At 41.3% G+C, this 12,010-nt stretch overlaps 1 protein-coding gene across 1 annotated transcript in view; it reads right to left on the reverse strand.

Moving 5' to 3' along the window:
- AAED1 (AhpC/TSA antioxidant enzyme domain containing 1) overlaps positions 1-11,716 on the reverse strand; it is a 16,744-nt gene extending 5,028 nt beyond the window's left edge. Inside the window, exon 1 of the mRNA XM_014936126.1 lies at positions 11,451-11,716. Coding sequence (XP_014791612.1) covers positions 11,451-11,716 — 266 coding nt within the window. The remainder of the gene's footprint in view (positions 1-11,450) is intronic.
- Between the last annotated feature and the right edge of the window lie 294 nt (positions 11,717-12,010).

The following is a 12,010-nucleotide window of genomic DNA, read 5'->3' on the forward strand; positions in this document are numbered from 1 at the left end:
TTTCATGAACCCCTCTGATGGTATTAGTTTTAGAGTCTCTCTTGGCACCTTACCCCAGTGACTATAATGTTACTGTTACTCAAATCTTGTTAATGTTGCTCATCCCCTGTACTTTGAGTGAGCCCCAAGGCTTTTATATTAGCAGGTGTGAGCAGGAGTGTCTTATGAATACCTCCAGGGATGGTGCTCAACCACTTCCCTGGGCAGCCCATTCCAATGCCTAATAACACTTTCAGTGTAAAAATTTTTCCTAATATCCAATCTGAACCTCCCCTGGCACAACTTGAGGCCATTTCCTCATGTCCTATCACCTGTGACTTGGGAGAAGAGACCAACTCTTACTTCTATACAACCTCCTTTCAGGTAGTTGTAGAGAGCTGTAAGGTCTCCCCTCAGCATCTTTTTCTCTAAGCTGAACAACCCCGGGTCTCTCAGCCTCTCCTCATAAGACTTATTCTCCAGACCCCTCAGCAGCTTCGTTGCCCTTCTCTGCACCCACTCCAGGACCTCAATGTCTTTTTTTTGTGGGAAGAGGCCCAAAAAAGGATACAGTACTCGAGGTGAGGCCTCACCAGTGCCCAGTACAGGGGGATGATCACCTCTCGAGCCCTGGTCACCACACTGTTCCTGATACAGGCCAGGATGCTGTTGGCCTTCTTGGCCACCTGGGCACACTGCTGGCTCATGTTCAGCCGACAGTCGACCAACACCCCCAGGTCCTTTTCTGCCCGGCAGCTCCAGCCACTCTGCCCCCAGCCTGTAGGGCTGCCTGGGGGGTTGGTGTGACCCAAGTGCAGGAACCTGGCACTTGGCCTTTTGAATCTCATCCCGTTGGCCTCGGCCCATCAATCCAGGCTGTCCAGATCCCTCTGCAAAGCCTCTCTACCCTCCAGCAGGTCGACACTGCCACCCGACTGGGTGTCATCTGCAAACTTACTGAGGGTGCACTCAATCCCCTAGTCCAGATTGTTGATAGAGATGTTAAAGAGAACTGACCCCAATACTGAGTAAGCCCTGTGGGACACCACACATGACCGGCCGCCAGCTGGATTTAACTCCATTCACCACCACTCTCTGGGCCTGGCCCTCCAGCCAGTTTTTTACCCAGCAGGGAGTATTCCCATCCAAGCCATGGGCAGCCAGTTTCTCCAGGAGGATACTGTGGGAGACTGTATCAAAGGCCTTGCTAAAGTCCAGGTAAACAACATCCACAGCCTTTCCCTTATCCACCAAGTGGGTCACTGAGACATCTAAGACATATAAGACATTTACACAGGACAATACAACACAGTTGGCCCTCAAGTTGGGATACCTCCCAACTCTGTTTTAAAACTCTGGCCAAAAAGATCTTTAGGGCACATAATGTGCTTTGTGCTATGTTAACAGCAAAGACAAATCAGTGCTGCATTATGAATAACAACATGAGGGAAAGTGATCCCTGGCTGATAGCTCTTTACAAATTTCTAGCACATAGGTGAAACTACTCAGCCACTAGTACAGCCCTGTTTCAGTAATGAAAGTTTATTTCACAGTATGGATCCAGCTTGTGGCTTTGCCAGGTTAACTGTGATCGCAATAGTAATTGCAGACCTAGCGAATCAGTGTTTGAAGGTTAGCAGAGCACTTCTTGTGTATTTGCCTATGGCTGTGTACTTCAAAGGCTAATCCTGCAATCCAGTATGCCCTCACAATTACTTTGATTTAAAATGAGCTCAAATTGGTAAAGAATTGCTGAAAATTGTGAAACTTGCATTCTGCTGGATGTGACTGGATCTTAAAGGTCTTTTCCAATCTAAATGATTCTGTGACTCTGTAAGAATTTGAGCAGTATTAATTCCCCATTGTTGTTGTCATCTGGCTTCTTTGTTCACATAACAGTTACCTATATATTATGCTGTCAGACAGATTTCTTCAACTAGCAGCCCATGAACCAAACGTGGGCTGTGCAGCAGTGCTCTGTGGTCCCTCAGCCGTACCAATGGGAATGGCCTACCTACCCTTGATTACCGCAGAATGTAGCAAAGCAGGGAAAAACTGACCACTTTTGACATGCTTTTCTCTTCGTCTTGGGGCTGAAGTTGTTACTAGAGGCAGGACTCTGCTATGTTTGTAACCATATGCTAACTAAAATGAGTTAATTACCGAGCTTCTTACTCGAGAAAAGAATTGGTTACTGAGCTGATAGTGATAAGGATGGGATAACAAGAAGTAGTTAATCAATTCAAGGTTCTTTCATATGTCAAAGTATGTAGTCCTATACCAATTAGGACACAGCTGTGGCTACTTCAACGAACATCCTTATCATCTTAAAGAAGCCGGCAAGTTTATGGTAAACTTTTACTGTCCTGAAACGACTCATTCCTTAAAAGGATAATGTGAGGAAGGGTATTCTTCCCCAAGCAACCACCGAGGAACTCAAGCCTGTGCAGAAGTGTTTTGTAAACATTGCAAAATTTAATATGCATGTGCAAAAGGGCTATTTGGTCATCCTAATGAATATATAAGCCTAGATGGAGTTACGTATCAGGTAAGTGGAATAATGAGAATCTTTTATGTATGAATAATGGATGAATGTCCATGGTAAGGTGTGCTAGATTTGTGGATGTCCACCTAGCACTCAGCATTGAATAAAGCAATATCTCCTCTCTAAACCACTTCTGGTTTTGAGAGCTTTTGTTTCAGGTAGCAAAGTGGGCAGTCTGGGGACATAACCTTGCTGTGTTACATCTGCAGTAAAATCTCTGGGTAGTAGTGGCAGGGCTCAGGGGCACAGCTTATCACTTGGTCATCAGTACAGCTTGGACGATACCATTGCAGCTGGAAATCAGAGCCTGCAGAAGAGGGGACCTGTTGCCACAGCCTCTGAGCAGGACCATAGATCAGGATGAGGCTGCTGATGAAAAGAGTTGGGTAGAGTGGTGTCACAAACCCAAAAGACACTGTCCCAGCTCAGCCTGTGCATAGCTGAACTTGTGCCTAGAGTACAGCGAGATCTAACTACTTCTTGTTATCCCATCCTTAGCACTATCAGCTCAGTAACCAATTCTTTTCTCATTTCAGAGAAATGAAATCACTGAGGAGCCCAACCTCTCTCATTCCTATCAAGCCAATCAAGACTGCCTGCAGACTGCTCTTTAGTGCTGTTTGGCCTCCTTAAACTAGCTGAAGAAGCATGTCCTTAACACCCGGTTTCAGCAGTATATGACTGAAGAATAGCAACTTTCTTTGGAGGATATACACCAAACCATTCCTTAAGACCCTTTGAACAGCATGGTTCTAACTTTTGATGGAGATTCTTAAGTGTTACTAGAGTACAAACATAAATTACTGACACCTCCAGTTTTACAGAGAAAGAATGGAGGTGGAGGCAGTTGAACACTAGCATGTCATCTGAACAAGGAAATACTTAAAATCATCAGTCATTTTTGAAAGCTGGAGCTTAAAGCCCTTCATGTATGTATGCTTAACAAAAACATAGATACAAGATCCCCTGACTTAGATGGGAAGAAAGACTCCATATCCGCTGATATTCTGGACAGGACTGACTGTCTAAGAGTGCTAAACACTCTGACTGTCAAAGTCTGCTAAAACCGTGTAATTCTTCAATGTTAGCTGTGTTTAGGGAAACTTCCCTTTCTTTCCCTTCTCCTCTTTTCTTTATAGCTCATAAATATAGAAATGTTAATTAAAAAATATAATCATCAAAGTGATGTCTTTTGCAGTGTCTTAAGGAGAATCAAGTAGTACATTTGCATTATTAATCACAATGTAACATTCAAGATGCAAGTCACTTTCTTCAGCGCAGTGCAATTTACAGTGGTAAAGAGAAACTTAGGTAATATTTAATTAACCAAGGGTTGGGTTACTTTGATCTGTGGATAAGAAATTCAGATTCCTACAACTTCAAGAGGAAGAAAAATAATTACACACAGATGTAGAAAAATTTGTTCTGTATTGACTAATGAAACAAAATACCAGCTGTAATTATGCAACCTGAATTCCTTTCTGTACAACAGCTGAACAAAACATCTGACAAGAGAGGTGTGGCCTATATAAGTAGCATAAACACTGTCTAGAATATGTGGTGTGTATTTGTAAAGCAACATGTTATTATCAATTTACTGCAAGATATATTTAGTTATTACTTATCAGCTAAAAATGAATTAGTGTTTACAATTCCAGAGTCAAAATATCATGCTAAGTGCTAGCTGAGTTGGTTTTAAATTATTTTAATTAGAAAGCACTAAAATGTGTGCTGTCCTGTAGATTATAGAAGGTACTTTTCCTTTATGGCTGCCTTTCATTGTTTCCTTAGTGTCATGATATACCAGGGGTATGCTAGACTTCTTGGCCTTGGGAATGATTCTCCTCATCAGCAAGGGGAATCATCTGCAGCCTTGAAAGTCACATTGCAAATGCTGGCTTCATCTCCATTTTTTCTACCTGATATGTGCTATCTCCTTTTGTGTTTTCTCTTCAGTTTTTTTTTTTCCTTTTTTTTTTTTTTTTTTTTTTTTTTGTTGAGTGAGGAGATATTACAGTTTCAAAACTTGCCTGAATTTTGCACTTTGCTTTTTCATTCATTTTAAAAATTATTCAATTATTCGAGACTAAGGGCTTTGTCAGTCTGGCTGCAGTGTCAGTATGGGTTGCATAGCGATTAACTGTTGTCTCACAACATAAATAATGTAAATATAATTAAAAATCTACTCTAATAGATTAGTGATTATACTGACATATGGAGACAAAAAAATCTGTTATGTTTGGCATATTTAGTTTTGTAATACAAACCCTACAGAGAGCAGAAACTATGAACTTCACTACACAACAAAATGTAGTAATATCACATGAAATGCCCACACATTGGTTAATATAGCTTCAAGGCATAAAGAGACCCTTTAATGCATTTAGTAAGAACGCTCTGTATTTGATCTATTTCTGTGTTGCAGCTCCCTACTCTGTGTGCTGCAAATCAAAACCAGAGATGACCATCTATCTGTCAAGAAGAGTGAATTATATGTGAAGACACCGTTTAATTCCTTTTAAGTGCCACTGGTTTGAATCTTTCTTTAAAGTACTAGGAGGAAGCAAGTCTCTTACCCGAAGAAATCTACTTAAATAGATGAGAGGCAGTCAAAAGCAAATAATCCAAACCAGCCAAACCAGCCAAACAGATTTGTCTTATAGCTTGTTAGCAATAAGGCTATTAGAAAGTAAGTTAATTATCTCTAGTGTTTAAATTATAGTGTAAACTAGACCAGAAGATTAAGAGATGAAGAGTGTGAAGAAAAGTGGACGTGATCTCATGTAGTGTTCATGCCAAATTAAGCCTTGTTATTTAAGAATTTTGCACTGGTGTCCTAGAAGGTAAACAAAAACTTTCTTGAAAGCTTTAGATAACTGTTCCTTTTTTCACTGCCAGTAAAACAATCTAAAACTTTTTCTTCCACCCCCTCCCTTCCCTGCCCACCCTCACTCTGTATTCTACTGGGTTTTGACTATGTAGGAAAAGCATACTGTCAAAAGGTTGTAGTTCCCAGCTGCTATTTCTATTTTCTGTGTTCATAGAGAGCTGGGTGTGTACTTGGCAGTGGATTCAGTTCAAATTTCTCTTTTACATGCAGCAATGCTGACATTTAGCCACAACAAGAATTCCCTTCTTGAGACCAGTGAATGGTATAATATATTTGCTGAATGCTAATAACTTGAGCTAGTGGTTGGAAGGGACCTCAGAGATCATCGAGTCCAACCACAAAAAAAGAAAAAAAAACAAAAACAAAACAACAACAAAAAACCCCCCCACACACACCAGCTCCCACCACCTAAACACACAACAACAACCTCCAAACCAAAAAACCATCACCCACCCACACAACACCCCACCACAAACCAGTAATCTTGGGCACTAGAGCATGCCCTGAAGAACCATGTCTACACGTTTCTTAAATACCTCCAGGGATGGTGACTCCACCACCTCCCTGGGCAGCCCATTCCAATGCTGGATAACCCTTTCAGTAAAGAAATGTTTCCTAATATCCAACCTGAACTTCTCCGGGCGCAACTTGAAGCCGTTACCCCTTGTCCTATCATCTGTAACTTGGAAGAAGAGACCGACCCCCGTCTCTCTACAGCCTCCTTTCAGGTACTTGTACAGAGCGATAAGGTCTCCCCTCAGTCTCCTCTTCCCCAGACTGAACAACCCCAGCTCCCTCAGCCTCTCCTCGTAAGACTTGTGCTCCAGACCCCTCACCAGCTTCGTTGCCCTTCTCTGGACCTGCTCCAGCACCTCAATGTCCCTCTTGTGGTAGGGGGCCCAAAATTGGACACAGTACTCGAGGTGGGGCCTCACCAGTGCCGAGTGAGGCACTTGAAACAGATCTCATCTTGCACACACTTGAAACAGATCTCATCTATTTCCTGGTATATAATTAAGAGCAGCATCACTTTATCATCAGACATATCTCTTGTGCCTCTGTGCTATAGAGATCAACTAGGAATCCAGGCCAATTTCCCTATAGAGGTAGATTTGATTTTTTTTTTTGCAAGCACTAAGCCCTGACTGACTGCTCATATCCTGAGGACTACATCTCCACAGCCTGTGTCCACCTTTCTGACAGAATCACAGAATATTCATGGTTGGAAGGGACCTTTGAGATCATAGAGTCCAACCACAAAAAAAACCCAAACAAAAACAACGACGACCACCAACAAAAACAAAACAAAACAAAACAAAACAAAACAAAACAAAACCCACCCAAAAAACCAACCACAAACCAACACACACACACACTACACCCACCCACACACAGAAAATACCCAACTATCTCAGGCATTAAAGCATGCCCTGAAGTGCCATGTCTACACGTTTCTTAAATACCTCCAGGGATGGTGACTCCACCACCTCCCTGTGCAGGCTGTTCCAAAATATGATTCACCAGCTTCTTCAGGAGAATGCTGTGGGGGACTGTGTCAAAGGTCCTACCAAAGTCCAGGTAGACAACATCCACAGCTTTCCCCGCATTGAGAAGGTGGATCACATGGTCATAGAAAGTGATCAAGTTGGTTAAGCAGGACTTCCCTTTCATAAACCCAGGCTGGGTGGCCCTGATCCCTTGCCTGCCCTGCACTTGCCTTGAGAGCTCTCCCAAGATGATCCTCTCCATGATCTTTCCCGGTACCGAGGTCAGGCTGACAGGCCTATAGTTTCCCAGATCCTCCTTCTGGCCCTTCTTCTAGATGGGCATCACATTGGCCACCCTCCAGTCATCTGGTACCTTTCCTGTTGACCAGGATTGTTGATAGATAACGAAGAGAGGCTTGGTGAGCTCTCCCTTTCAAAATGGCTAAAATGTGTCACCTAATTATCTCTAATTATTGTGTGTCTGACTGAGATGATGTATATGACAAACTCAGATGAAGTAAACCACAGGTTTAATTTAGTAAGGCTTTCCTGAAGAAATTACTTAAAGAAGAATTAGCAGTCCAAAGGTAACGTGTCTAATGGCCATCATGTGAATCCTCAGTCAGGAACTTTAAAGATCACAGCTTTCCAGCTGGCTCTCCTAACAGGGCCTTTAAAATCCTTTCCAATGGAAATAATGTTTGGTTTGTTAACGATGAAAACTTCCACCACAGCCAGTAAAATTAATTCCAGAGCTGAGGCGGAGGGCCTGGCCCTGAAAGCCTTCTGGGTCTGGAGTTTGCGTGGATGTCAGTGTGAACCCTGCACTTGGTGCTTTGAGAGCTGATCCTCGGCTTAAGGCTCAAGAATCTGGCCCCGGCTGTATCTTCCAGTGTTTAAACAAGAAAGCTGTTTTCCTTCCTGCTGTTTGCATCATTATTATGTTTTTTGCTTCAGCAAAGATGTCAATCTGTTTCCGAAAATTTTTACTTCTTAATGAAGCTATTTATTCTTTCCTTGTTTTGAAATTGCTATTTTCAATTCTCTTTGTACATGCATTTCTAATGCAGTCATTTGTTTATGCATGAAGCTAGCAGTAGAAGTGAAGAACAGAATGAAAGGGGGAAATACAAATTCATTAAATATCCTTTAGTTACAGACAACCATAAATAAAAATGGATTAATATATCAGCTAAAACACAACTTCTCTAACTGAAACATCTGTAAATTTAAAAAAAATGTTATCTTTCTTTGCAGATTGGTTTAAATTAGTTCCAATTTATGTGCTGTTGTTCCATTGCACTATCAGCTTTCATGTTAAAAGTTAGCATGTGCAATATCCTTGTGTTTGCAATCAAAGATTTCACACATAGGAGCTGAAGAATACAGTATGCACACACACAAAAGAAAGAAAATAATAGTACAGGAATGAAAAATAGCTGATCACATTCTCCTCAGAACTCTATTATTTGGGTTTATTTGCATTTTCCTCATTGCTCCTCTACAAAGTGTTTGCAACAATTTTAACTTAGTTTCCGTGATGCTGATTTTCATGCATCAACAGTTTGTTAAAAGCAGCTTCTGGCATTTCTGCATAGTGCATGAGTCAGATTATTTTTTCATGAATTGACTTGCTGTCATGCTTTCTTCAGAAAGAGTGATTAACAGCCAGTGTTTAAAAATTCTCCTTAAGCAATTTAACGTTCAAACTGTGGCCCTGCCATGGTTTCTGAGGTCCTGACATAGAACTCTAGTGACTTCAATATACGTTTGATCACACAAATACGTTAGCTAGGTATTGTATCAGTCAATCTTTAAAACATAATTGTTTCTATGCTGCTACTACCATTAATTCTACACGGGGAAATTCTTTAAAGAAGCAGTAGTTGTTTTAAAATATCAGAAGAGTGAAGAAATCTGGCTGACAGTCCAAGTGGGATTCAATAGCAATTCCAGATGCATGTGGAATTGCCATGCCAGCAAGAATCACTTCTTCCTAATCTAATCTGTGTGTCCCTCTCTAAGCAGTTGTAACTGCTCTTGCTTCTGTTAAATGGAAGGTCCATTAGACAGAAAAAAATGCATCAGAATTGTTTGTGTGAGCTTTGTGGATCCTATCCTGCATCCCCCCTACTGCTTAATAGCCTGCTAATAGCTAAGGCAGATGAGTCTGAGCAGGGATTATACGGGTGTGTATGTATGTATGTACTTAAACATGTATAAAATGGCTTTTGATCAGCTTAGTTTGTTGGCATATTTATTCCACACTAAAAATGTCTTCTTCAGGAAGTATGATCCACTTGGGAGATACATGTATAATTATTCTGTTTCTCTATAATACATTTTTCACATGGGCAGGATGTGTGTGTAGCTACTGTGGAGTGCTTCTGGGTCTGTGACCTGTGCTTCTGTGTCCTTATGGCAGTGACTTTTGAATAAAAGCCTTAATAAGATACTTTTAGAGATCATATTTTAATTATTTTTCCTTGTATGTCTGTGCAGCTGTATTCTAACTAGATCATTGTAATTCAGCCTTGGTTTCCAACAATGCAATATGGAGCTTGTTCACACTTGAAATTTAATTTTGATTAAAGTAGATGTAAATTTAATTTCTGTAGCTGTTGCTGAGTAACTCCACTTGTGGATGTGCTTATTTGAACTCTACTTCCCTGAAATAACTTTCAAATAATGAGACTAAATCAGAATAAGGGATAATTCTGTGGGAAAAGACATGTAAAACCATGAAGTTGTTCAGAATAGCTATGCCTCATTGTGGGCAAATTTTGATAGCTTTTTAGTGTGGAACTATTTTAAATTTCTATGGGAATTTCACGTGATAAAAATTTCTGGAGTCTCTGTGGTGTTATCTCTGATGTCAGCTTTTATTTAATTTGAAATTGTTCTTTGAAGAAAATTGATGGTAATCTTCTAGAGCAAGTTATTTACTGGTTTCCAGTTTCAGAAAAAAAGCATGAAGAACAGGGAGTCAACAGCTGGCTTGCTGTGCTGACTGATGGGTAGACAAGTCTTTGTACAAAGAGGGTGATACTATCGGGTATCCTGTGCTGGTTTTAAGTGTTATAATAAAAAACAAGAGGTCATACCTTTCTCAAGTTCTAAAGAATTAGAATCCTAGAAGGAGTTTTCCCACATATAGGGGAGAAGCTGTCTATTGTGGGTGTAAAAATTCTGTTTTTCTGCGTACACCATCTCCTTCCGTGCATTGTTGAGGCATTAACGAGATCTATACAGTGTTTTACTTCTGAGCATAGCATGTCACAAAATTGGGTCCTACATTTTTGCAGGATATACTACAACTTGCACTGAAAGGCTTGTAAAAGATGGAGGGAATTGGAAAGTAGTGTGTCATGAGCTCAGAAGTCTTTGTTATTAGTTCTAACTATTTTGAATGACAAGTGTCAACCTGAACTCACAAGCTTTCATTAAAAAGTTACTAGTTCTACTTTTGTAACAAACAGAAGCTCAAAAATACTACTGATACCTAAAAATTCAGATTCAGCTTAAAAAGATCCCCAAATATGCACTTTCAACAGGTTCTGAACCAAGAGCTACCTTTATTTGAAGCTGGCAATATTGAAGTTGCCACTGTCCACTTCTTTCTAATGCTTCCTGTCAACACAGCAATGTTTAGCCTGTTCCCCTTCAAATTAACAGTGCATGGCCTGTACTTGAAGGGTGGAATGTGGTTGTACCACTCTTCTCAAATCTGAGTGAAGTAAAAACACTTTTCCCATTAAAGCTGTGACACGACCTTGTGTTTTCCTCTCCTAGCACTTATGACACATTGGCTTCTAAAAATATGCACAGCAGTTTAAGACAAGAGGCAAATGAGTGTAAAGTATCTAAACAAAAATGTAGTGGAAATTCAGGTTGACAGAATGCAATTGAGAAAATGTGATTTAGTTAGAACTCTAGGGATAACCTTGTTCACAGTACAGTTGAGATCTCTGAGGACTGTAAATAGTTCAGATATAGGTTTTATATTGCATTCTAAGGACAGTGCTTCCAACAATTCAGCCTGACACCATGCTGGCATATTACTGAATACTGCCTCGTGGGTAAGGGTGCTACCTATGGAGCCACTAGTGCTGATGCCCGCTTTCAACATTGAAACAGGTGCTATCTGGCAGTTATTTGTTACCTTAAAAAGAAGAAACCATACAGCATACATTTTGCATAACTTACACTTAGCAATCTTTCAGATTTAAGTCTCTCAGAGGATTAGTGTATACAGCAGCAATTAGAAGAAACAAGAATTTGTGAAACTAATGCCCTGGCTGAAACAGATCCATTGTCTCTGGGTGTGCAGGAAGAGCTGGTGCATCATACACTTCTCATGCACCTCTCATGTTAATACGTGCCATTTGCAGGCTCCATGAGTCTCTTCCTTCACTGAACCTTCTAAGAGTATCTCGAGACAGTGGGATTCCACTGGGGACCAGCTGAGATGGTGTCACAGGCCACGATTTGGGGAACTGGGGTTGGGGCTAGACACATAATTCTCTTTCTGCCAGTCTTTTCTTCTTACTTGTTTTCCTCTGCTCCAGTTTCTGCATAGGTCACAGTCCCTTTGGGGGAGCTCCTGCCCCGGCATGTATTCTCCGTGAGCCACAGTCCATTTGGGAATGTCCCTGTTCTGCTGGTGATCATCAATGCGCTGTAGCCCTTCAGTGGTGTTCTTACCATGTCAATCATGGGCTGCAGTCCTTTCAGAGGTGCACTTCCTCTGGCCTGGAACATCTCTGAAGAGATGCAGGCATCTTCATCTGTGTCCTCAGCGATGTCCCTGTCCATGTGCCTCCTTTGTTTCTCTTCTCCCAGCAGCACCTACTCCTTCTTAAACATGTCTGAATAGAGGCACCACATGGTTGGTTGAAGTTTTGGTGTGTGATATGAGGTGTGCAATGGTTTCAGAGCCAGCTGGAGGCAGCTGTGACTGCACAGGGCAGCTAATGGATTCCTCCCCACAGGTCACCCTTGCAGCCCTTGTCTATAGAATGCCTGACATCTGTGACTAATAACAGCTGGGTGCAGTCTCTTGCATAGCATGCTGTGCCCCTGTGAGACAATCTCTTACTGATAGGGCTC

Source organism: Calidris pugnax, unplaced genomic scaffold (genome assembly GCF_001431845.1).
Source record: "Calidris pugnax isolate Ruff unplaced genomic scaffold, ASM143184v1 scaffold2, whole genome shotgun sequence".
NCBI classification, from domain to species: Eukaryota; Metazoa; Chordata; class Aves; order Charadriiformes; family Scolopacidae; genus Calidris; species Calidris pugnax.